The sequence below is a fragment of the Macrobrachium nipponense genome, chromosome 22, assembly GCF_015104395.2.
Source record: "Macrobrachium nipponense isolate FS-2020 chromosome 22, ASM1510439v2, whole genome shotgun sequence".
NCBI lineage: Eukaryota > Metazoa > Arthropoda > Malacostraca > Decapoda > Palaemonidae > Macrobrachium > Macrobrachium nipponense.
The window spans coordinates 61,860,921-61,888,634 of record NC_087213.1 but is presented as its reverse complement, the minus strand read 5'-3'; the positions used below and the strand labels follow the sequence as shown (position 1 = coordinate 61,888,634).

At 38.8% G+C, this 27,714-nt stretch overlaps 1 protein-coding gene and 1 long non-coding RNA gene across 4 annotated transcripts in view; one reads left to right on the top strand and one right to left on the bottom strand.

The window, feature by feature from the left end:
- LOC135198714 (collagen alpha-1(XVIII) chain-like) overlaps positions 1 to 27,714 on the top strand; it is a 751,537-nt gene that overhangs the window by 695,119 nt on the left and 28,704 nt on the right. Inside the window, exons 27-29 of the mRNA XM_064226569.1 lie at positions 9,492 to 9,630; positions 11,800 to 11,865; positions 23,110 to 23,225. Of these exons, the coding sequence (XP_064082639.1) occupies positions 9,492 to 9,630; positions 11,800 to 11,865; positions 23,110 to 23,225 (321 nt within the window). The remainder of the gene's footprint in view (positions 1 to 9,491; positions 9,631 to 11,799; positions 11,866 to 23,109; positions 23,226 to 27,714) is intronic.
- The window catches only part of LOC135198715 (uncharacterized), a 107,956-nt gene continuing 91,026 nt past the window's right edge, over positions 10,785 to 27,714 (bottom strand). For all 3 annotated transcript variants that reach the window (XR_010310878.1, XR_010310879.1, XR_010310877.1), the window contains 3 exons: positions 21,270 to 21,311; positions 20,069 to 20,143; positions 10,785 to 12,155 (listed from right to left, as the gene is read on the bottom strand). This is a non-coding gene — a long non-coding RNA (uncharacterized LOC135198715). The remainder of the gene's footprint in view (positions 12,156 to 20,068; positions 20,144 to 21,269; positions 21,312 to 27,714) is intronic.

The window sequence follows — 27,714 nt, the reverse complement described above, 5'->3', positions numbered from 1 at the left end:
ATTGCTTTAATCCTAGCTTCCAGAACTTGCTAACAGGTTCTGATAACAGCATCACTATTCTAAAGTTAATTTTGTAGTTAACTGGCAACCTAAGCGGACATCACCGAATATTCATGTAGAGGGAATAACTTAGTGCGGACTGTGAGAATATCTAATTGTTCCTCTTCATGATCCAGATATTGTACTTTTCAAATTGCTCCATTCCAATGGTAATTAATTTGAAAGAATTGTCTTTTTGGTTATATTATTTTCTTTATTACTTCTGATTGTAACTAAACACCTTCATTGAGAGTCAAAATTTTACATGTGTGGTTATACATTTTTTTGTATTGTGTGTGGGGAAATTTTTGTCATGAGTTTAAGTACGTATTGAGCTATTTAGTCGTACATTCCATTCATTTTCCGAGGACTCGTGCAAAAAAAAAAAAAGGAGTAGCAAACGTGTAGATAAGTACATATATCTTAGTTTTACCAGACCACTGAACTGATTAATAACTCTCCTAGGGCTGGCCCGAAGGACTAGATATTTTTACGTGGCTAGGAACCAATTGGTCACCTAGCAATGGGACCTACAGCTTATTGTGGGATCCAAACCACACTATATCAAGAAATGAACTTCTATCACCAGAAATAAATTTCTCTGATTCCGCGTTGGCCGAGCCGGGAATCGATCCTCAGACCACCGGATTGGCAGCCCAGCTCGAAAACCATTCAGCCAGCGAGGAACTAACGTGTGGATAAAGTAATAGATGATTAAGAGCACAGGTAAACACAAGTACCTCCTTAAGTGAGCAAAGAATTACGATGAGTACACAGGGGCTATAATATTTGCAACAGCAACATGGGCTCATTCAAAGATTTTGAAAATGTGCAACAGCAGATCAACATAATGAATAGTCTTGAATGACTGACTTCTCCCTGTGTAATAAAACAAATTAACACTATGACATAACTGCTGGTAATTCATTATTCTTCCAGACCTGTGTTCTAATAGTGTTACCGTGGTCCAAATTAATCTGAAGGGTACCAAGGATAATGCTGGGAATGTAGTAAGCTCGATGGGACTATGAATCTACTTCAGACTCCATGACTGAAGATATTATTCAGATATTCTTTCAATACTTAGCAAATGTCTCTACATCACTAACTTAGTAAATAAGAAGGAGGAAGAAAATTTGGCTTGCGGATTCCAGAGTTTTGAAAATAACCCATGTTCTCATACAATGCTGCAAACAGTTAAATTGCTCATTACAAGTGTGAAGGATCCTTAATGGAATTTGGATGGAGCATTCTAAGGACAGAGGTTTTTTTTTAGATATACAAGAATAATTTAGACAACTAGTATTTCCATGCTCTCCGACACTATTGTAAACAGTTAAATTGCTCTCTACAAATTTGAAAGTCCCTCATGTAATTTGCAAGGAATAATCAGGGACAAAGACCTTTTGGATACCTAAGAATAATAGCAATGAGAACCAGCATTTCCATGTAAGTTACAGACAAATGTGAATCCCTTGATCAGATTGTGAGGTTGGATCTCATTCCTGGATTTTTACATGATAAGTATATTAAAGTGAACTGTTCATGTTTTCACTTATGGAAGAAACCTCAGTCCTTTTCATTGAAGCCTTCAAGAAGCAAGATGGGTTGATAAGGCATTTACTATGAAGCAGGCTCATGAATCTCACATTCCAGATTTGTAACCTCTGACTTGGATAGAGCATTTGCTTTTAGTGAGATGAAATTTAACACTGCCTTTATTCAAGTAAATAGGATGGAATTCTGACTTTTGCCACCAAATATCCACTATTCTAGATTCAGCTTGGGGATGATGACTGTGAAAGAGGGTAAACCCTTCATCACTGTCTTGCATTTTGGTCTAAAATTTTATAGAAGAAACAGAACAAGATCCAGATATACATTCCAATAATGGAAAAAATGGAAATAATTTGAAGAATTCAGTCTCCCTCCCAGCACCAACCAGTAGGAAGACTAAATATTGTAAAACCTTCATGAGAGCTATAATTAGGTTTCATTCTCCTCTAATAAATCACATGTCAGTGTTAATGGTTCAGAAAAGTGAAGTATGTATAGATGTTTGTGACATCACAGTTCAGAGGAGTTAATGCCTCAAAAAGTGAAGTACTACATATAGATGTTTGTGAAAGATGTTGTAAGGACTACAAAGCTTTGCTTTTATTGTAGTCTCTTACCGAACAATTATACAGCCGTGATTTCCACGAGCGGCAGGAGACGAAATTCAAATTTAGCGCGTAGGCATCGCCAACACTGGTGGTGATGACGTCATCTCCCTCCACTCGCGGGAGAACCAGGTACAACTGCCCAGGTGAATCCTTTTTCTTTTCCTGCCGGCGTCCGGTGCGGTTGGATGACTTTGCTTCGCTTTTTTTTTCTAGTGGATTTGATCTTCGGAATTGGTGAAGTACTCTTTTTTGGCGTTGTTGTTAATTTGAATACTATTTAGGTGTTGCCATGTCGGATTCTAGTCCGTTGGGAGTTAGGTTTTGCATCTCAGGATGTAAAACTAGATTATCCAAATTAGAGTATGATTCTCACACTAAATGTGTTAAGTGTAGGGGACAGGTTTGTTCAGCAGATCGAACATGTAACGAGTGTAGTGATTGGACTGATTCTCAATGGAAGTTTTTTAGTTCATACTCATAGAAATTAGCGAAAGACAGAATTAGGAAAGCAGCGCTTAGGGAAAGTAAGCTTAGCTCTGCTTCTTCTTGCGATGCATCTGTTCCTTCTGTTTCTCCTCAAATTGTTATGTCTCCTTTAACTACACCTCCTATTCCTCCTACTAATCCCACTTCTCCGGCTTCCCGTGTAGTTTCTTCCGACACCATTGCCAGTCTTGAATCGAGGTTCGATCAGAAATTTTCGGTACTTGCGAATACGGTTATGCAACTTGGTAATTCGGTTAAGACTTTTTTGGAGAAAGCGGTTTCAGGTAAGAGTGTAGTTGAGGGTGCGTCTGTCTGTCTTGACATGTCTCCTAGACAAAGGTCACTGTCCAGCTCCCCCGCACCGGGGAGAAGACATACCGGAAGTCCAAGGGAGGCGATCGGGAGTTGCCCAAAGACAGGCGCCTCTCTTGTTGAACCTGTTGCGCCTCAACAGGACTCGGTTAAGCGTTGGAAAGGTGTTGCGGTTAGACACCTTTCAACTGATTCAAGCGATTTGTCTCCGGTCGTGCGGCGCTCTTGGCGAGATTCGCCCGTTTCGCATCCCTTAAAGAGGCGTTCAGGCGCCGATTCTTCGCCTCCTCCAGTCAAGCGGTATAAGGAGCCTGAGAGTAGTGGTGCGCCGCGGCCGTTAGCGGCTCTTTCGTCGCCTCAATCTGTTCCTTTTTCAGCTCCATCTGCTAGTAGAGGTTGTGGTAGCTGCTGTAGCTAGCCGTTCTAAGGGTGTTTCATTAGGCGCTTTCTCGTCTGTTACGCCTCGAATTTCGGCTGCTCCGAGCGAGGCGCAAGTAGTTCCTTCTCCTGTAGAACATTTAGGATCTTCCAAGCCTCCGTTAACTGTTTTTGATTCGTCTCTGGCGCCTTTGCGCAAGCAGTTAGAGATGTTCACCAATTGGATGAATGAATCCAAGGGTGGTTCGAAGCCTTCAGATCCGGTTGTAGTCCCGTCTACTTCTTCGGCTGTATCGGAGAATGAGGAAGAGGTAGAGGAGGAGGATTCACATCACCTTTCGTGTTATTCACGTCTCCTTAGGTTTCTTCTAGTATCTTACCCAGATTATTTTGAGAAAGCGGCTCCGCGCTCCCCAACTTCGACTTTTTTGATGAGGAGGAAAACTTCAGACCCTCTCCTCCCAAAACTTGTTCTATCTAAAGCGGTTAGACATTCGTTGAAAGAGACGGAGAAATGGATGTCTATGAAAAGAGACTTAGGGAAGGCGCTGTTTGCTTACCCTCCCTCTAAGTTGCTTCGTAAGAGGTATAGGTTTTATGTAACTGGGGAAGCTCCTTCTCTGGGAGTTTCTGCCTCCTCCCAGGGAGACTTCTCCAGTTTAATCGACTCCTCTAGAAGATCTGCTTTCGCCACAGCGAAAGTTTTCTTTACAGCGCCTGAGTTGGACCACGTTGTAAAGAACCAATTTAAACTTTTGGAAGTCTTTAGCTTCCTTGATTGGACTATTGGCGCTTTAGCGGCCAAGATCGAAGACTGTCCTTCTTTTTCACAGGATTTAGCGGAGGATTGGATTGGTGTTCTGCCCTGTGCGGACAAATCCATTAGGGATGGATGTGATGAGTTAGCTTCGCTCATCGCCTTTGGTACCCTTAAGAAAAGGCAACTTTGGTGCTCCTTTGCTTCTAAAGGGGTCACTTCCCAACAGAAGTCTGCTCTCTTGTTTGCTCCTTTTGTGAAAGATAACCTCTTTCCAGACGATGTAGTGTTGTCAATTTCGTCGGCGCTAGATAAGAAATCTACTTCGGATTTGCTGGCACAGTCTACTAAGAGACCTAAAGCTCCTTTGGAGACTGTTCCTTCTGTTTCCCCTCTGGCCCAAGCACCTTTTTGAGGGAGAAAACCCAAGCGCTTCTTTCGGCCGAAGTCGAATTTGCGACCTCAGTCAAAGACCTCGGCCAAGGTTAACAAACCTTCCAAATGAAAGCTCGGTTCTTCATGCACCAGTGGGAGGCAGGCTGGCTCTGTTTTGGGAGGAATGGGAAAACAGAGGAGCAGAAGCCTGGGTAGTTCAAGTACTCAAGTTCGGCTACCGTATTCCTCTCGTTTCACCTCCCTCGCTCTCACCTGTGCCAATTCCATTCCAGGCATACTCTCCGGGCTCAGACAAATTTCTGGCGCTAGCCGCGGAAGTGGAAGCGCTTATTCTCAAAGAAGCTATAGAGCAGATAGAAGGGGAATTTCCTCCAGGCTTTTACAATCGCCTTTTTGTAGTTCCCAAGTCATCAGGGGGCTGGAGGCCGGTTTTGGATGTGAGCGCCCTGAACTTGCATGTCCAGAAAACAAAATTTCATATGGAGACCACTCGGTCGGTTCTGGAGTCCATCAGACAGGGGGATTGGATGGTTTCTCCGGACATGCAAGACGCTTATTTTCACATTCCGATACATCGCGAACCTTGGAAGTACCTGAGGTTCATGTTCGAAGGCAAGGTGTTTCAGTTTCGGGCGCTTTGCTTCGGACTGGCGACCGCTCCTCAAGTTTTCACCAGGGTTCTATCCCCGATAGGAAGCTGGCTGCACACATTAGGAGTAAGAATCTCCCTCTATCTGGACGATTGGCTTCTCCAGTCAGAATCAGAGAGTCGGTGCATGAAGGACCTTGGAACAACTCTGGATCTTGCCAGAAAGTTAGGAATTCTGGTCAACAAACAGAAGTCCCAGTTGGTTTCATCTCAGAGCATTCTTTATTTGGGGATGACTCTGAATGCTCAAGTTTTTCGGGCTTTTCTGTCCCGAAGAGGGTCCAAGGCTGCCTGGAGACAGTTCAGGAGTTCTTGGACAAAAAGGTAAGCTCTGCCAAGCAGTGGATGAGGCTCCTGGGCAAATTGACGTCAGTGGAGAAATTTGTGACGTTGGGAAGACTGCACATGAGACCTCTACAGTTTTTTCTGAGACCCTCTTGGTGCAGGAAGACGCAACCGAACTCGATTACCTTTCCTGTCACAGACCAAATAAAAGAGGACCTAAGGTGGTGGCTGTCTCGGGCAAGATTGGAAGAAGGGTTAGATTTACGACCCATCCTCCCGAACCTACAGTTCTTTTCCGACACATCGGACACAGGTTGGGGAGCCCTGCTGGGAAATCACCGTGCTTCAGGTTCTTGGTTGGAGAAGGAGAAGAAGTTCCACATAAATGTAAAGGAACTTTTAGCAATTTTCCTGGGGCTCAGACAGTTTCGGAGCTTAGTAGAAGGTCAGGTAGTGGCAGTGCATTCCGACAACTCCACGTCTCACTCGTACGTGCGGAAACAGGGGGGGACTCAGTCTTTCTCTCTGTACGAAGTGGCCAAGGATCTCCTCCTGTGGACAAATGAAGCGAATGTTCAGCTAGTCCCGAGATTTGTTCCGGGAAAGATGAACGTCCTGGCGGACGAGCTAAGCCGTCAACAGCAAGTGTTACCTCTGGAGTGGACTTTGGACGACAAGATTTGTCAGAAACTTTGGCGCCTTTGGGGACGACCGTCCATAGACCTGTTCGCGACATCAAGGAACAACCGTCTTCCTCTCTTTTGTTCTCCAGTTCCAGATCCTCTAGCTTGGTCGGTGGACGCAATGCTGCTGGATTGGTCGGGTCTGGAAGCTTATGCATTCCCTCCGTTCGGTCTAATAAGAGAGGTGCTGAACAAGTTCATGTCGCACAGCAATGTAACACTGACATTAATCGCTCCCTTTTGGCCCAGGAAAGAGTGGTTCCCGGACCTTCTCCAGTTGTTGGTAGACTTCCCCAGACTTCTTCCTCCAGAGAGGTGGCTTCTCAAACAACCTCACTTCAAGAGGTATCACCAAAACCTGTCCGCTCTAGCTCTGACAGGGTTCAGACTGTCCGGAATCTTGTCAGAGCGAAAGGGTTTTCAAGAGCAGCTGCAGAAGCTATCGCTCGTTGTAGGAGAGAGTCTTCTAACAAACTCTATCAAGGGAAGTGGAAAATCTTCAGAGAGTGGTGTAGAGGTGCTAAAGTCTCTACTTCTGCGACCTCTTTAACGGAAATAGCAGATTTTCTTCTATTTCTTAGGGAGTCTAAGAAACTGGCTCCTTCTACGATCAGAGGATATAGAGCCATGCTTTCTTTGGTTTTTCGACATCGGGGTTTGGATATTTCCTCCAATCCAGATCTGTCGGACCTCATTAGGTCTTTCGAAACCACTAAGCTCCCGCAGGATACAGTGGCTTGGAACTTAGATGTGGTGCTTAAGTTCCTCATGGGGCCACCGTTTGAGCCTTTGAAGTCGGCTTCACTCAGGAACTTAACTGAGAAGACACTTTTTCTTATTGCACTAGCTTCTGCAAAGCGTGTCAGCGAATTGCACGCTATAGACAAAAGAGTCTGTTTCTCTCAAGGCAATGCTGTGTTTTCGGTATCTTTGACCTTTGTAGCCAAAAACGAGAATCCGTCTAATCCTTGGCCAAGGAGTTTTGTGGTTAGGAACTTATCTGATTTGGTTGGACATGAGGAGGAAGAAAGGCTCTTATGTCCAGTCAGGGCAATTAAGCAGTATCTTCTTGCCACTAAGGAGGTTAGAGGCCAATCTTCTAAGCTCTGGACCTCAGTTCAAAATCCCTCTCGTCCTCTTTCTAAGAATGCTATATCGTTCTTTATTAGAGAGCTTATCAGGGAAGCTCACTCGCAGTCCGAGAACGACAATCTTTCCGTTCTGAGAGTTAAAGCTCACGAGGTTAGAGCAGTGGCAACTTCTTTAGCATTTAGAAAGAATTTATCTCTAGCTTCGATTCTTCAGAGTATGTTCTGGAGATCGAATTCGGTTTTTGCGAGCCATTATCTCAAAGAGATAGAAACGGTTTTTGAGAATTGCAGAACGTTAGGTCCGGTGGCGGTTTCTGGCATGGTGTTGGGAGAAACGGCACAGGGGTCGTCACCTCTATGCTAACTTTTCGCCTTGAAATAGGTTGTCGAGTTCAAGGGAAGCTGGGGGTACTGAGTACCTGGGATACTCACCAGTCTGTTAGGTCAGATTTTATAATGGTTGGGTATATATGTTTTTAAATCTGGTGTTGGTGACAAATGTTTTTGTATGATTGAATTGCTGGTCTTAGCCCAGGGCAAGGGCAATCTTTGTTGTTACTATCCTCCGTCAGTCAGCCTTGACTCGCTTGAACTACGGAAGGATTCCACTCCTGTAGAGGCTAACTTTGGTCAAATTCCAATTCCTCTACAATAGTAAGAAGAGCACCGACCAGAGGCAGTAACAGTCTGCTGTAGCTCTCTTACAAGGTAAGGTACAACAGACACCTCGAGTGTTTACTGGTATTGTAATAAATGTAACCCATTTAGAAATACTAGTGGTCCACTGAATCCCACCTTCCCATTAATGTGTAATCAGCTATATAATTATTCGGTAAGACACTACAATAAAAATGAAATTTTCATTAGTAAAATGAAGTTTTATTGTATACTTACCGAACAATTATGATTATACCCACCCTCCTCCCCTTAGGTGGACGGACGGGCAGAAAGAATTGGATTCACCTGGGCAGTTGTACCTGGTTCTCCCGCGAGTGGAGGGAGATGACGTCATCACCACCAGTGTTGGCGATGCCTACGTGCTAAATTTGAATTTAGTCTCCTGCCGCTCGTGGAAATCACGGCTGTATAATTGTTCGGTAAGTATACAATAAAACTTCATTTTACTAATGAAAATTTCATTTTTCATACATGGAGTAGTATCAAGTGCACATCACATCCATAAGCAGTGGATACGCCATTCATGAAAAGCTATGGTTTGTCTACCTAAGGTAGTAAACAAGTTCTGAAGTGAGGCAGTGACCTTGGTTTTGTACTAAAGAAATAAGACGGGAAATCATCAACATGAAAATTCTTATTTCTAATCTCTTATTGTTTAAAAGCCTATAGTAAAGTTGACGCAGTGAGTAAGTTCTTTCCAGTTCTGTGAGGACATACCATTCTCCTATTCTCTCTAGGATACAGGAGTTATGATTCCCTTTAGGACACAAGAGTTATAGGTAGTGGGAATCATATCTCTGGATCCAACAAGTGTGCAGAATTTCAGTACCTGTCAATTAATCACACCATCATCATTTTGGAGCTTCTTACAAACTCATAGTACCAGGTTGAGAAATTTGGAGGATCAGTTCCCTTCTGCCTTCATTTATGAACATACACAGAACGTGAAAAAGCCAAGAAATTGAAATATGTACAGGCAGTCCACGGTTACGTCATTTCGGACTTACGGCGCTTGCCTCATTGCACTGTTAACTACAAATTTTCAGAGCCATAAGTGGATTTACAGCACTGTAACCTGGACTTATTCTCATTATAATTATAAAGATTCAGGTTATGGTGATTTTCGGCTTACAGCGCCCTGCCGGGAACGGAACCCCCACTGTAACCTGGGGACTGCCTGTATCCTACAATAAGGACCTATCTTTTATGCTAAATACCATCCTCCCAACTAAATAATTTTACATCACATATGCAATTTTCCTCTAGCATACTAAAAACTCCTTACACGTGCAGACTTACTGTAGCCTGTTCCACTGATTATCTTTATACTTTGATATACATACTAGTATAATTTATTTTATAACCAACCACATCTCAAGTCAACAGTGATGGAAGAAAGCATATGTAATGGTATAGTTTTTATACTAAGAAGTTTGAAAATCATTTTTAAAGATTTTTTGCAATAGCTAATGTCATTTCCCATACATACTATAAAGTAAAAACATTTTACCGAAGCCAAAGAGAGTAGCATGTGAGAATAGACATTTTCTTAATTTCTGTTTAAAATCATAGGGAGCTCCAGGCACTCCTGGCGTCGCAGGGGTAGGAGAACCAGGACCTCCTGGCCCACCAGGACCTAGGGGTCCTTCTGGTGTTCCAGGTCATGGCCTTCCAGGTAGTCAAGGGCTAACAGGATCCAAAGGAGAGCCAGGTAAGGAAATGAAAGAAGATAATTAGTTTGCTTCCCAATACAACATGCATAGCCAGAATCCACATGTAGCTCATTTCTTTTTTCACGTGTTTGGATTACTTTTTCCTAACATTCATAGGTGTAACCATTTGGCTTGAATAATTGCACAGCTATGAGGCAAGGCTGCCCTTAAGTAGCAATGAGCTTTTGTTTTACTTTTCAGAAAAGCCATTAAATAAAGCAAGAACATACAATAATAGGTGAATAAAAAGGAATTGGCAACCATTATAAAATTTATTGGACAGTTTAAGGATGAAGGTGGCCTAAGAGGTATTTAAACGTAGTTTAGAAAAAATTATTGAAATTTGCTCTCTTTTGACAGATAACAGTACTATTATGAAGTAAAAGAATTGTGGTTCCTTTTTATTTTAGACACACAACTGTTCTCTCTCTCCAGCTGTTACTATTTTTATATAAATGAAGACAGATAATTTTTTAAGAGGGGCTTGATAACATATAACATAATTCATTATGACATAATCCTCTATCTCCATATTAAATCAGCTTTCCACCAGTCAGACTACACATGAAATGGTAATAACATTGATACAGGCATACATACTTTCAAGAATGACACTGATATGTAGTGTGTTTTAGTTTTAGGGCTGTCAAGGTTAGGAAGCATCACATCATATCAAGCAAACCTAAATATGAACAGAATATCATCCTGGTTCAAAAGTTTCCATTCAATAGAGATGTGGTTACTTCCACGCATCGAAAATTTAATTTGAGTTAAGCCATTAGGAACCATAAAAAATATTTTAGTATAGGTGTTACCATTAGGAACCATTAAAATATTTTAGGTGCTTTAGTAATTAAGAACTATTAAAAATTATGGATATTAGCCACTATAGGGTTACCAATTACAGTGTGCCTTGCTTAGCACATTGTAGATGGTACTAAAAGTTCTTTGTAGCTTCCCTTTGGCCCTAGCTCTATTGTTTTCTAATTGTTACTTTTTCACCCATTCCCTTTAACCTTTTCCTACTTAGCTATCCAATTTCTTGAACTTTACCTGGCTCTAATTTTCATCTCACTTTTGAGAACAAACAAATCTTTTGGGTGAACTCTTTAAGAGTTTAGAAATGCGAGTTGAAATAATTTTATATAATATAATAATAATAATAATAATAATAATAATAATAGTAATATACAATAGGAAGTGGAACATTCACAACTGTACCAAGTATAGGCATTTGTTGAAGTGGTAAATGCTTGATATACTTTTAAATGCATTGTACAAGCCATTATAATTTTATTATACATGGAACAAAACTCTTAATACACTTGTAAAACTATTATAAGGCATTGGATAGTTATTAGCAGTATATTTTTTACATGCTTGCTTCCATATGATAGAGGAGCTTATCTACTTTTATTGTTAAGTCACCTTTGGACTTTTCATGATATTTCTAATGCTTATCAGTACGTATAAGTATTGCAGTAGACATCAACAGTATTCTTTCATGTTCCTCCACCAAAACTTTTTTCCCAAGATATTGAAATGAATCAGGTTAATAGGAGATTTTATACTTTAAACTTACATGAAGTATTGGTTACACCTTTGATATTGAAAGCAGTCAAGATTTCGATGATGAACTTTGGTTATTCACTTTATTGCACCTATTTTCATAATCCTTGCATGACTTAAAATTCAGTTAATGTGACTAATTTTAGTCATAGATGTAGCCCTCACTTGTCAGTGTGAATGTTCTGTCCCCCCCGTTTATCATTATATCACTATTTAACACCAGAGGGGCAACATACTCTTGAAAGATATTTGTAAATGTGTAAGGTTAACTGTTAATTTCACAAAACTGGCAACTTGGAATGGAATGACTAGTTTACTCCAAAAGTTCAAGATCATACTGCATTCAGTTTTGTAATACGTACTTAGTTGTTTTTTTGTAATATATTTTCAAAAGTATGCCCTGGCGTAGGTCTTTACTCATAATCTGGAATGCTAATACTGGTAGTCATAATCACTCATTTTAGAGAAAAGCTTTGTTGATTGTATAAATTTAGTGTTTTTTTTTCCTTCTCTAGACTAGTTTCATTAACTCAACTCTCACAGTCCTTATTTTACAACTAGCACCGTGTATTATACTGTATATTATTTTCTAACCTAAGTTACAGAGGGATCCCTTGGAGCCTTTGAAGAACTACGCCGAATAACTGGATTCCAAAGAAACAGAGGTGGTGTATTAATGTTTTGTCTGTTATGAGGGTGTTGTGCATTATCTTTGTGATATATTTTTGGTGTTGCGTCCCAGTAAATTTGTTTTCGTGTAAATGTTAACATTCAAACAACTTTATGTTGATTTACTAATTGCAGCAACTCTTACCATTCTGAGCAGTAGAACACTTTGGTATCATAATCCAGCAGTAGAACACTTTGGTATCATAATCGTTGTGATTACAGTGTACTGTAGATTTTGCTCATATCAGAATTACTGCTGTCATTGATAAGTAGTTTCATCAGATTGCTGTAGGAGTTGGAAAAGAAAATATGTACCATTTCCTAAAAACAACACAATTAACACTATGGAAAGTAGTGCATGAGATAACAAATTTAATACATAGTTACACTTGTACAAATTGTAACTCATATTTTAAGCATACATATATTTGCACAGTCCATAACTTCTATAAGATCATTATTGGTGCAATGCCATATCTTTTCTTTCCTGTATGAACTTTATACATCAGTTATTTTACTCAGTGATTCACAAACTGAATTTGCCATGCATATTGATTGAGAAGTGTGCCCTACATGAAATTACTGTACAATGAACACTAAATTATGAAGCATATGCTTCTCTTTCCAAGTATCATCAACATAGTATAATTCCATAACATTCACTTAGTTCATTTTCCAATATTAACTACTTAATTTTCCAAAATGAACAGCTGCTTTACAAATGTTGTCTATAGTACAGTAGTCTATGGAAATAATTTATCAATGATGACTGAAAGGTCAGTAATAATCTTACTGGAACAACATACTCTAACTACAGAACTGTAACCCACACTATATTGGGACCTCCAGGCATTCAGTGATGATTAATGCTCACTCCAATACGTTTCCATTTGTTTTTTTTTTTTATCCAACTTTGACAGTCACTCTCTTGTTTTGTTTCTTGGTGTAAACATTTTCTGTACCTGCTCTTTATCACAGCTTAAGTCTATAGGAATGTAATATTTATTTCATTAACTTGGTAGTTCATCAAGTACTTCAAAATTAGGCCAATCTTGGATCCACCCCTCCCTTCCTCAAACCTACATTATGATATATTCTATCTCAAACTAACTTATAGTATATATATTTAGACTGAATTGGTAAACATTGCATTGTTGATGTACCTTGTGATGTCTCAGTTTTTATGATTATGTTCAGAAGAGATCATAGTAATGTAGCCCTATATACTCAAAGCATTCAAGGAAGAACCCAGTTCTAGAACTTGAGTTAAATCTGAACACATCCATGAAGACTGACAAATAAAAGAAGCAATTCCTCTTAGAGTCTAGTGTATAGACTTAAATACTGGTTTTGTTGCACTATCTAAACTAATACTAATGATAAAAAAAGGATGAATCTGCAACAACTATGTGGTTGCTTCAGAAGCTTAAAACCACATAAAAGAATGCAGCATTTACAATTATTGCCCAGTTTGATGGTCTTTGATTTGGTAATCCCAGCATTCATAGCTGACAGTGAACTGGTACTGTTCTTTAGTTTCCAGCGATTAGTGACTACAGAAGCTGGAAAAGGGAAATGCTCATTTCAGGTTGGGTTCTCATTTTTTAATGTTTCCCACATCCTGAACTTATTTATATCCACTGGCGCTCTTCCTTAAGGGGCTCCTCACACTTGGCCTACTGGCTGTACCAACTAACTTAGGAGTTTAAACTCCTAAGTAAATTGACTTGGCTCTTTCTCACAAGGCCTTTTACTCATAAGTCCCAAATCCAGAATATAACCATTCAGCACCATCAGTGTGCTTTCTTCCAAACAGACCTTCCACCTCGTAAGTCCACCTTTTTCTTTTTAATCTGCTAATTTCTGTCCCCCACTACCCAGTCTCCCAAAAGTCTGATCAGAATCTAGGTGACCCTTGGTTCTTAAAACAGATTTTTGCTGGCTTTATAGAATACAGTGATTGGCGCAGCTTCTGAATATGCCCAAGTACATTTCTTATCAGACAGCAGGTTTTTGCCTCTGTGCATTGAGACTTATCATATTTTGGAGTTTCATTAGGTGGATTACTGCTTTGTAGGTGGATTCATCCTCATCCCAAACTCGTGGAATTGATCTTTTGATCAGAACCATGAGTGTGATATTCCCACAATTGGGGACCTGACTCCATTATGGAAATATCCCTGCAAGTAGCCAAAAGCCATTCTATCTTCATTTGAAACTTAGAAAGCCCTTAGGGATAATCAAATGTGAAATGATTACCTTTCAAGTTCTCATAAATTATGAGACAAGTGGTATTAGATACTAAAATGCTGGTAACTAGGGCTAATTTTGTGAAGGCATGGACTTTAATGTGCTTCCTTCCCTTATGTCTGCAAGAAAATTCTCTTCAAGAAATTCTTTAATAAGAAGCATCCCTTGGAGAATGTGGTTTAAATTCAGGTTGGGATTATGTAGTGCTTTTTCTGCCTAAAATTTATCTTAACTGGATGTAGCAGAGATATGGCTTGTAAAATTTATGTGCCTCACATAGCACTTACATGTTAATGTTGCTTATTGGGAATTTACTCACTTAAACTCCCCTGACAACATTGGGAATGTGCTGATGGTTAAACTTCCCTGACAACAATTTATTCATTACCTGCTGAATTCACCCTGAAATAATCCTTGTTAAAATTAACAAAGCTGAAGCGTTCTCAAAGGATTGTTTTAAAGCCTTCCTGGATGCAACAGGTGTTCTAGACCTATTGCCTGGCCTATTCCTTTTAAGTTCTTTTAGAGACTGGGCATCTGCAAAATTCTTGGAAGTGGTGCCTCCAGGTTCTCTTGCATACTGAAGGCTTTCAGCATGAAGCAAGCCACTTGCCTACTAGTAAAATTGCTGACCTCCCTATCAAAGTAGCATGCTTCAAAGAAACAGAACTGGTGTACATTTCTGTTTTTTCTGTCATGATCATGATGAGGTAGAATTTGGGAACTTTTCATAATCTTTATCTCACAGATCACAGTGCTTGAGAAGAGAAAACAACAGATTAAGCAATAAGCAAGCCAATGATGACTTGGCCCATCAACAGATGGTCTTTTTTTTTTTTTTTCGTCAGTTTTCCTAAGTTGTATTTTAAGAGCTTTCCCATTCATAATTGATCCATGATACTCTTTTCCTGCCAAGAGAAACGTTATATGTGGAACAGCAGCACCAATATGTGGTAACTATGCCTTGCTGTGGAACTTCTCAGTTCCATAGGTCTATGGGTCCTTTAAACCTCACACCATTGGACTGTGGGACAGTCTCCCTGAGGATGCTGTGCAATTGGAACTTCAAAAGTTCAAGCAAAGGTGCAGTGCATTACTACCTTAATACAATTCTCCTAGTATATTTTAATAATTTACTTGCATTTTATTGATTTATCTATTTTTTCTGTTCTAATAAGTGATCTCCAACTGTATTTCCCATTACCTTCTGTTACTTTGTACTGCACACCATATTCTTTGGAAGCTTAAATTTCAAGTCATTGGCCCCTGTGGGCTTGTGCTACATGAAGAGGATTTATCTTTATTATTCAAATAAATAATAATAATAATAATAATAATAATAATAATATGTGGCACAGTGGCAGAGTGGTTTAGGTCATCAAAGGACTGGTTAAGCGACATTGGGGCTGGTCAGTCATTGGATAGGTGACTACTCTCCTCAGCATTTATTCCATGTGAAAGGAACTTAACCTCAATTTCTTCAGTCTACTTAGCTGTAAATGAGTACCTATCCCCGATGGGGTAGGGTCTAGCTATAGATTAAATAGCAAAACTCAGCAAAGATTGAACAAAAACAACGTAAATGGAACCTATGACAACAGAGGTGCTTCGTCCAGCGGCCAGGTATACAGACCAATTGAAGGGAAAGATGGGCAGTTACTACTTGGAGATCATCATCCAGCAACTGATCACCACAATGACAGTAACCACCAACCAGAGACTGGGGCTAAAAAGGCAAACCAGAAGAAACAGACAAGAGAAAAAAAAAAAAAAAAACTGGGGATGCTACATCAGAAGCAACCCAATGGAAACAGGATACAGAAGAAGATTGGCCAACACCTTGAATGAGAGAAATAACACCCCCCCCCCCCCCAAGCAGAACAGAGGCTGGCAGACCAAGTAAGGAACTTAAAGAAAAAAAAACTGGCTCTCTACAACAGAAAAAGAGGAACTGGAAAGAAAAATAACACCTAGCAGCTAGACAAAGGACAAGAAAACGGACTATGAGATGATACCACAGAAGGTGACAGGAATGACAAGTTACCTAACAGCACCAAATGAAGAAACACCGAAGAAGTAACAGAGAAGACAAAATTGGTGGAAAAGACCAAACAATGGATGAAGCCAGATACAGAAAGAACAAAGATCCCCTCCATGAAAGCCTACAACACAAAGAAATTAAGGGAGAAAACAAGTGAAGTTAATGAAATAATGAGACTAATACACACCACCAGTATCACAGAAACAAATAACCTGGAATATGCAGGAGCAAGACCAGTAGCAGAACTCATGGGGATACAAACGCCAACATCGCCATCACAACCAACCCAACAGAAACCAAAACAGCAACCGTTTGGGAAAACAAATCATAGTGATGAGATCTGATTTGAGTAAACTGAAAGAGATGGCAGAAAACAAGGGAGGAACTGAACAAAAAATACAAAGTACAGGAGAAGGGACTAAACAACACAATAGAAGATATAAAAACAAGAGGCTTAAAGCCAAAGCACATAAGATCCAATGATATATGAATAGGAATAAAGGATACCAACAAAACAAACTGTTTGGAACCAACCAGAAAAGGCTGTACAGCCAACTAAGAGGGGAAGACAACCACCAGGAAATTCCTGAAGCCAAACCAAGACTGGGAAAACATATGGAGCAATCCGGTACCATACAACAAACATTCAACATGGTTTCAGGAAGTCAAGGCAAAAGAATTGGGGAGAATAAAACAAAGATTTGCTGAGATCATGACAGACACAATCAGACAACAACTAAATAAATGCCCAACTGGAAAGTCCCAGGTCCCGATGAAGTCTATGGATACTGGCTCAAAACTTCAAGGCCCTATACCCACGAATAGCAGAACAACTCCAGCATTGTATCACAAACCACCATACACCCAAATGGATGACCACAGGGAGAACATCCTTAGTACAGAAAGACAAGAAAAAGGGAAATATAGCAAGCAACTACAGGTCTATCACCTGCCTACCAATTATGTGGAAGTTATTAACAGGTGTCATCAGTGAAAGGCTATACAACTACCTAGAGAATACAAACACCATCCCCCACCAACAGAAAAGCTGCAGAAGGAAGTGTAGGGGCACAAAAGACCAGCTCCTGACAGACAAAATGGTAATGAAGAACTGTAAGAGAAAGAAAACCAACCTCAGTATGGCATGGATTAACTAGAAGAAAGCCTTCAACATGATACCACACACATGGCTTATATAATGCAGAGGAAAACACCATGAGCTTCCTAAAAAATTGTCTCATTTTTCATATCGCACTTCATGCATATGGGCGAGATGTTTTTTCCATCTATCATTCTTTGAACATGTCTGGTTCTTAGGGCGTGATCTTGTGCTGCTGTTAGCATTCCTTCTGTTTCATCCTTGAGTTCTCCCCTCTGGAATAAGACTAACAGAGGTTAACATTAGGAGAGATATCTTCTTGGGCAACTCACTCTTCCCACTACTCTTCTTCATAGTAGCCATGATTCCCATGACAAAAGTATGGTAAGAGCACCAAGGAAATAGATACCCTAATCTAGACTGCAAGGATTGTATCTGGGAACATAAGGATGGAGTTTGGAATAGAAAAATGTGCCTTGGTCAACACACAAAAAGGCAAAGTGAAAAGGACTGAAGGGATAAAGCTACCAGATGGGAATAGCATCACACACACAGATGAGACGGGATTCAAATACCTAGAAATAATAGAAGGAGAGGATATATAAAGCACAGAGATGAAGGCCATGATCAGGAAAGAGTATATGCAGAGACTTAAGGCGATACTTGAGTCAAAACTCAACGCTGAAAATATAATGGAAGCCATAAACACATGGGCAGTACCAGTAATCAGATACAGCTCAGGAGTAGTGGAATTGATGAAGGCTGAACTCCGCAGCATAGACCAGAAAACTAGGAAGCACATAATAGTGCACAAAGCACTACACCCAAGAGCAAATATGGACAGACTACATAACACACAAGGAAGGAAGGGGAGGACTGCGTCAACATCGAGAGCAGAGCACTGGGACATGGGAAGAAGGACTGATAAAAGTAGATAATATACATTCAGGAGAATGAAAAACAGAACCAGTACAAAGAGGCACAAATCAGTAGCAAAAGTCCTCTACTGAAACCTATGAAAGAAACACCAGCTACATTGCAGTAATAAGTGTTACGAGCACCAACCTGAGAGAGTGATAGAAAACGATCAGGCAAAGACCCTCTGGGACTATGGTATCAGAGCAGATAGGGTAATACGTGCCAATAGACAAAATCAAGAAAGTACTATCACTCATTTGTGTCACAATACCATGGGACACCAGAGTAGATGAGAAAGATAGAGGAAAAAATATGTAAGTATCAAGACCTGAAAACAGAAATTATTAGTATAAGGCATATGCCAATGGAAATTGTACACTTAATCATAGGGACACAAGGCACGACCCGAAGATCCCTGAAAAATAACCTGGAAAAACTAGATGCTGAAGTAGCTCCAGGACTCATGCAGAACTGCGTGCTCCTAAAAACACAGCACATAGTAAGAAAAGTGATGGACTCTTAAGGAGGCAGGATGCAACCCACACCATAAAAACCACCCAGTCAAACAGGATGACTGTGATAAACCGCCCCCTCTAAAAAAATAATAATAATAAGCTGCAGCAGTTTATGTTCTTCCATTCAGAGAAAAGGCTCATCTTCTCAGGGCTGGCTGTTGATACCAAAGCTGGTACAGTGTGTGTTTGGGTGTTTGTATGTATACCTTTCTCATTACTCATAAGAACTGTAAAGTCATTTGCATCTTATCAATTGAAAACAGGTCAGTTGCCTACATTTAGGTTCAAGATGACCATCACATACAATGTACTGTATTTGGCACAGCATGTCCATTGTTTCCTATACATACTGCTAGAAGTGAACAAATACTGGCTTCCAGGGGTATATTCACATTGTTTTGATTTGGATTACAGATTTAGCTTTAGCGTCAACATAATGTCATTTATGTTTACCATGAAGCTAATAATAATAAAACTGAAGACTGGTTAGATTGCAAATGAAGCAGAAAAGGCCAGAACACAAGGTCTGACCTAATCTCTTCCAGAACCTGTTTTTTTTGGAAAAATAAAATAAATTGCAATCATAGCAGCATGAAGCCCTGTAGAGCAAGAAATCTGTATGATATTTAATCTAAAATTGTTCCTATGGGAATACAACCATTGCTTTTCATATATGGAGCATCCTTCAATGCAAGCAGGCATGGCTATTAAATCTTGGTAAACAAGGTAGTTAAAATAATGGAGATAATGTGTAGGGAAGGAATTTGGTGTTAAGAAATCTTACTGTACCTCCTTATTTATGTCTGTCTCATTTATTAGGCAGAGATCTAATGTTGAAAACTGTTATTTTCTTAGCTTTAGCCTTCGCCAAGAGTAGGGGAACTGCTACAACCCCAATTCAGCACCTCTGAGAAGGTTATCGTGTAGGAAGGTCAGCATGGAACACTGATACATATAGCACATTACCAGCAACATCTGAGGATACACTAGAATCTAATAAATAATTGTTGGAAGCTTGACTTCATAAATAAAGCAAACACACTGAAGCATAAAATAAAGGAAACAGTAATGCAAAACTGATTAACCTAATAAAAATAATAGCAGTCATCAACATTAATGTATGAAGGAAAAATGACAGCTCAATTTACTCTTCATTCACAGTAGAACTAAAAATGTAAAAAGTTAGCTAACACAAGTGTGAACCAACTGTAAAGCACTACTTAATTAACAGTCAACAATAAACCTAATAAAGAGACTTTAAAGGATACATAAGGCAAAAATATAAAGAAAAGTAGTACATAATTGGAAAGATACTGTTTAATGCTGACAGCCACAAAGAACAATTGTTCTAACAAAAAAAGGAGTAAATTACTTACACTTCTTCCTAATAGCCAAATAGGCCAGTGATCCCGAAGACAGAAACTGATAATGTAGAAATCACACTTGTGTCACTGGCGAAAAAAGAATGAAAAAGAATAAAATAAGGAATAAATGGCTCAATGAGTTATGAATAATGATGAATGCTGTCAATCATCCAGTGAAGAAAAGTCTAGAGAATTCTGTATTGCTGTTAATATCATTGCACACACACAAAAGGGTTGTGGGGGGGGGCAGGGAATGGCTTATGAGTAGATGAAGTTCCAGGTGGTACCTGCACCTTACTAATACTGCTGATCTTCATGTTTGTGTTAGACTAGAATGCAGTGTCCGAGGTCATTCCAAGATCACAAATGTAGGCATATGTGAGTACGTACTATTCATAAGTAGTTTTGGATTAATTTGACAGTGAGGTTTCTCCTTACTTTAAAAGAAAATATCAAGAAACCTCACTGCATTGCATAAAATCACTACATTCATTCAACATAGCTTTTGTCTTTTTCTACACACAACAGTACACATTAAAAGATTGTTTATAATGTATTTTAAACAGCTTTGTTTTTTTTGGTAGGTTTGGTATCTTATTGCACAAACAACAAATCAGTAGAAAAGGGAATGCATATACTACTTGAATGTATAAATTTATGCATGATGACTAAATTTCCACATAGTGGCCTTCATTGTGGTGAATCATATACTGTAATATAGCACATTAATTTTGCATTACTGTTTCAGTATGGATATTATTGACTTGTTTGAATTCGTTGCATGTTTAGTATAGGTGCATTTTGTGCGGGTGTTTGTAATCGTAATGCGCAATAATCAATTTTTCTTGTCACACTTAGCCCTGCCCAAAGTATTACAAGTTAATCTTGAACTTTCAATCCAGTCCTTAACATGAATAAAAAAAGTAATATTTTCAACACTGACATATTAGTCTGATTGAATGATGAATGTGGCTAATTTATCTGATTACAATGTTAAATTGGCTAAAAAGTAATTTCATAAGAATTTAAGAATTGTTTTTACTACAAACCCATTACATACATTACTTAGAATGTAGCCACTTCTACTATTTATACAGGAATTCCCAGACACCTCAGTCTTCAGTGGGAAAAAAACTATCAGAAGTAACAGGTGACATAATGTGAAACTGTCACTTTCTGTGCAATATGAACAGCTGAGAGAAACAGAACTTACTTGAAACTTGAAACTTAACACCAACCATCTCTAGACTCCAGCCTGTTGAGGAAGAGATAATATACGTATAGTATTATATGAGTGTAAACTTTTTCTATCTAAAAAGAAACTGAAGATGAAAAAAACAGAAAAAGTATGGAACTTACTCATAACAAACAATTAAAGAGCTGTATGGACAACTTACATTAATGAAAAACAAAAGAAAATTATCAAATGATGAATAATAATGGGAAACATGAAAAAATTCAAATGTTTGGATTTCTGAAAGCTGTGAACCGGTCAGCTGACACAAAAAATGAGACCGCTTACAACATTTATGCACGCACTGCACCACCTGCTGTTAGTATTTTCTTTTACAGAGGACCGAGGTGTCTATTATTCTGTGGACATGCGAAAATGGGTTACATTATAAAATAAGTCCCGGTGAAACAAAAATTAGATATATTTTATTTTTAAATTTATAAGGGTATTGTTTTCACCTATCATCAGCAGGTTATCAAGTTTCAAAACAAGTAATAATCACATTTGTTCAAAAAAAAATTTTTCTCAGTAATACGTACTTAAATTGACAAGCTGTGAAGATCCTCAAATCAAGGCAGATAGTGGTTATCAGAGCTAGTAGATTTTCTAACTTTGAAATTAGTACGTACAGAAAAGATTTAAGAAAATTCTTTATGACTATAAACTACCAAAGTGTAACACACTTACTCAAATGATGTTCGTAGGAGTAGAACATATTTACAGTACATTATTGTAATTTCAGTTATGAGGGTAAGTAACCAATTGAGTAGTAGTATTAGTAATCAAGCATGGATTATTTAGGTCCTAAATATTAAAATTAACAATATAAATAAGTACTGAAAACAATACTGATTGTTCATTCAGTTTATAGTTATAAGATTACTGATTGTTCATTCAGTTTATAGTTATAAGATTACTGATTGTTCATTCAGTTTATAGTTATAAGATTACAGGTTCCTTATTGAAAAAAGCACTAATAGATTTCTTCATTAGGATACATAAAGTGCTTTCCATTCTGCTCATTCTTACTTTAATATTATTACTGTGTTATATTTTCCATGAAAGTTATCTACATACAATATCAAAACTACAGAACTGACGCCCTTCCCGGGGGTTAGCCATATGTATACAGTACTCTGTCATAAGATGTTAATAATTTTTTTTTTTTATAAAAATGTGTATTATTGGGAGTTTTTAAGGCCAATATTATTTGGAGCTCTGTGGTACTCTAAACCCATTACCAACAACTGTGGTACTTGAGCTAATAATGGTGATGTAGTTCAAGGACACCTTTTTTGTCCAAAATATGCACAATGTAGTTTGGCTCCAAGTAAGGGAACACTCATATTCCAGTCTACTTTTGACAAATTTAATGTGCCACCTTATATGTATACCTAATTGTGACCTGAAAAGAAAGTATGATTATTTCATCTCATCATACATTTCATAAAACTGAGATTCAGTTCATATTTTATTAATATACGTACTAGTCTACCTTTCCATAAACAATAATACATACAACATTCAGGAAATTTTGCAAAGGCTTTGTACTTTTATCAAGTACTATATTATGTTACCCTTAATTGTCATTATTTTTTATAGTTAAATATGGTGTTCCATACAAATTAAATAAACTATAGACATATACAGATTCATTTTTATTTTATACATTAGGATTTTTCAAAGGAAATCTATCATTCATGTGATATTTGTCTCGCAAGGTAGCAACAATCAGTATGACCTAGGTAATTATTTGCAACTTCAGATAATGTAAATTCATTATAGTACTCAGTAAATTGTTTGCAAATTTTGAGCACAGGTGCACCTGGACCTCGTGGTTTTCCTGGGAAACCTGGAGAGAGAGATGAAACAGTGGGACAACAGACAATTGTACCTGGAGCTGTCACCTTCCCTGATAAGGCTTCTATGATCAAGGTACTGTCATTTGATACATAGAACACTAAACCTTGGACTCTACATAATGATAATATTAGCACTGATGATGAATGTGTTCATTTTCGTTTCATTGCAAAATATTTAACCCCTCTCAGATTTTATAAATTAACCCTTTCAGTCACTAGGCCTTGGAGGGTCCTGCCTGTTCCACTGTCCCAGAGTCATAGCTGCAACAAGATATAGTTTCCTTAGTTCATTGTCTGTGACCTTGATATTTGTGCTATAATAATCATTTTCGTGTCATTTTAAAGCAGAATATAGTGGTACCTCAAGATACGAAAGGCTCCACTTACGAAAAACTCAAGATACAAAAGCAAATATGAAAAATTTTACGCCTCTACATATGAAAATTGTTCAAGATACGAAAGGTTGTTGCTGTAAAGTCTGAGATTCGCCCGGACCACCGATAACAATTTTGAAACTCGCGCGGCACCAACTGAGTAGACTCGCCACCATCCTCCCGCTCTCCCATTGGTTCCTGATGCTAGTCACTGCCATGAGATCCTTCTCTCCTATCGGTCAGCATCCCTCCCATGATGCATCTACGTAGCGGCGTGCTTCTTCGGCCACTGCACGGCATCATCTGTATCGTACGCACGCGGTATTCATTCGTTCTAACGATTTCGTTTATTAACCCTTTAACGCCGAAGGGGTATAATAAAAATTGTCTCCCGTATGCCTTGGGGTGGGTTCTCGGAGTGAGCGCCAAAGCGGAAAAAATATATTTTTTTTAAAATCACAGTGCGCTTAGTTTTCAAGATTGAGAGTTCATTTTTGGCTCCTTTTTTTGTCATTGCCTGAAGTTTAGTATGCAACCATCAGAAATGAAAAAATATATCATTATCATATATAAATAATGCAATATATGATAGCACAAAAACAAAATTTCATATATACTTGTATTCAAATCGCGCTGTGAGCAAAACAGTTAGAGCTAACCGAGTTAATTTTTTTTCATTGTATTGTACACTAAATTGCAATCATTTTGGTATATAACACATTGTAAAACGTCAAAGCAACACAGAGAAAATATTATCACAAAATGATGCATGAATTCATAACGCTCTGACGTAAAATTTTTTTTTCAAAAATTCACCATAAATCAAATATTGTTCTAGAGACTTCAAATTTGTTTCAAAATTAAGAATAATGATTGAATATTACTATACTGTAAGAGTTTTAGCTTACAATTGCAGTTTTCGACCATTTTGGAAGAATTAAAGTTGACAGAATGTCAAATTTTTTTATATATTTTTTTATATGCAAATATTTCGGAAATGAGAAAAGCTACAACCTTCAATTATTTTTTGTTGTATTCTAAATGAAATTGCGCACATTTTCATATATAAAACTCTATGAAATGCCTAACATGAAATGGAGCAAATATTACGAGAATGCGACGTACGCATTTTGGAGATTTGCGGCAGTGAATCCGCGCGCGGAGGGAAGGATTTTTTAAAAATTCACCATAAATCTAAATATTGTGCTAGAGACTTCAAATTTGTTTCAAAATGAAGATGAATGACTGAATATACTAGACTGTAAGAGTATTAGCTTACAATTGCGTTTTTCGATGATTTTGGTAGTCAAAAGTTGACCAAATGTGGTTTTTTTTTATTTATCATGATTTATATGCAAATATTTCAAAAATCAGAAAAGCTACAACCTTCAATTATTTATTGTTGTATTCTACATGAAATTGCGCACATTTTCATATATAAAACTTTATGTAACGGCTAATTTAAAATGGTGCAAACATTACGACAATCGGACGAAAAAATTTATGATTTTTTCGGAAGAGTTACCGCGCCAACGTAAGGAAAAAGTTTTTTTTCATAAATTCACCATAAATCAAAATATTGTGCTAGAGACTTCCAATTTGTAGCAAAATAAAGGTAAATATTAAATATTACTAGAATATAAGAATTTTAGCTTACAATTGCGTTTTTTGACCATTTTGGTAGAGTCAAAGTTGACCGAAGGTTGAAATTTTGGCACTTATTGTTATTTGTATAAAAATATTTCAAAACTGATGAAAGCTACAACCATGAGGTGTTTTTAGTTGTATTCTACATGAAATTGAGCACATTTTCATATACGTATAATACTCCATGTAACGGCTAATATAAAATGGTGCAAAAATTATGTCAAAGTGACGAAATAATTTCTGAGATGTGTCGCTGATGTTTTTTAGTGAGAGAAGAAAGAAATTCGTGCTTGCACGCCTAGGTAACAATTGTAAACAAAACAACGCCTTGATCCGTTAGCTCCCAGCATCCCCCAAGGCGCGTGATTCAAAAGTTTTTGCCTGGTAGGCCTATAAGTATTTTTCAGCGAATTTTTTAAAAAACTTTTATATCGACGTACCATACGTCCAATCGGCACCCAACAGACAATTTATGTCGACGTATAATACGTCCAATCAGCGTTTAAGGGTTAATGTAATTCGTTAGTGATTATGTTGAAGTATACTTTATCGTGTTGTTTGAGAACTTTACTACATACGTATACGTACTACATAACATAATTATGTACAGTATATACGTAGTCATGGGTCCCAAGAAAGTTGAAATTCACGGAAAGGAGAGGATGCTCTCTTTGGAGACGAAGATGGAGATTATCAAGAAGTACGAAGCTGGTATGCGATTGAGTGTGATCGCCAAGAAATAGAGCTGAAATCCGTCGACAATAGGCACCATCCTTAAGCAGAAGGATGTCATCAAAGCAGCTACACCTTCCAAGGGCATCACTATTTTGTCCAGCAAGAGGACCCATGTGCACGATGAAATGGAAAGGCTTCTTCTTGTCTGGATAAAAGACAAAGAAATCGCTGGCGATCCGATAACGGAGACGGCAATCTGCCACAAGGCCAGCACTATTTTCGGCGTTAATTGCTCAGCCGAAGACAACGGAGGAGAAGGGACATCAACTCCAACCCCAGACTTCAAGGCTTCGCATGGGTGGTTCGAGAAATTCCATAAACGGACTGGCATCCATTCGGTGGTGCAGCATGGGGAGGCGGCCAGCTTGGACACAAAAGCGGCCGAAGCCTTTAAAAAGACGTTCGACGAGATGATGATCAAGGAAGGCTACAGTTCTCGGCAAGTCTTCAACTGTGATGAGACTGGCCTTTTTTGGAAAAAAATGCCTCGTCGGACGTACATCACGGAGGAAGAGAAGAAGCTACCCGGGCATAAGCCTATGAAAGACAGGCTTACACTCGCACTTATTCCAACACCAGTCGGGATTGCAAGGTGAAGCCCCTACTTGTCTATCATTCCGAGACTCCTCGAGCCTTCAAGGCCCACAAAATGCTTAAGGAGGGCTAATGCAAAAGCCTGGGTAACGAGGCTTTTGTTCACCAAGTGGGTAAATCTGTTTCGGCCAGACAGTGAAGAAATTCTTGGAAGAGAAGCGCCTCCCTCTGAAATGCCTGATGGTGTTGGACAATGCCCCTGCTCACCCTCCTGGCCTCGAGGAAGATATCCTAGCGGAGTATTCCTTCATCAAGGTTCTTTATCTTCCGTCTAACACCACCCCTCTCCTCCAGCCCATGGACCAGCAAGTGATATCGAACTTCAAGAAGCTGTATAGGAAACATCTTTTCAAGAGATGTTTCGAAATCACTGATGCCACAAATCTCACCTTGCGGGAATTTTGGAAGGACCATTTCAATATTCGTAATATGTATCCGACTCATCGACCAAGCTTGGCAGGAGGTTTCGAGGCAAACCTTGAATTCCTCGTGGAGGAAAGTCTGGCTTGATGCCGTATCCACCTGAGACTTCGAGGGATTCGACGTGGGCGAAGGTGGTGCTGCAGATTTAGAAACAGTTGACGATCCTGAAACTGTTTCGCAACCAGATCTTGACGAGATCGTTGCACTTGGCAAGTCCATGGGGCTGGTCGTCGACGAGGACGACATCAATGTCCTTCTCAAGGAGCACCAAGAAGAGCTTACAACGGATGACCTAAAGGAGTTGGAGGCCATGCAACATAACGTCATTCAAGAAGAGCTTACAACGGATGACCTAAAGGAGTTGGAGGCCATGCAACATAACGTCATTCAAGAGGAGTTCCCTAGCAGCGGCGAGGAGGAGGACGACGACTCTATGACAACGGCAGAAATTAAGGATGCTCTAGCTGCTTTTCATAAGGTGCAATCATTTGTAGAAAAGAGACACCCCGAAAAGGCTTACACAGGTCGTATGCTTACACAGTTCGATGACGTTTGCCTGAGTCGTTTGAGGAACATTGTCAAAAGTAGGCAGAAGCAATCTTCCTTGGATAGTTATTTTTTAAAGAGGCCTTTAGTAGGAGTAGAAGCAAAAAGGAAGAACCAAGTGATACTACAAAAAAACAGAAAGTTGAAAGTGGTGAAGAAGTTGAAATAAAAAAAAAAAAAAACGTGAAGTATAAAAAAGTAAACAAAAAATGTAAAAATAAAAAAAAAAAAAAATACAAAAAA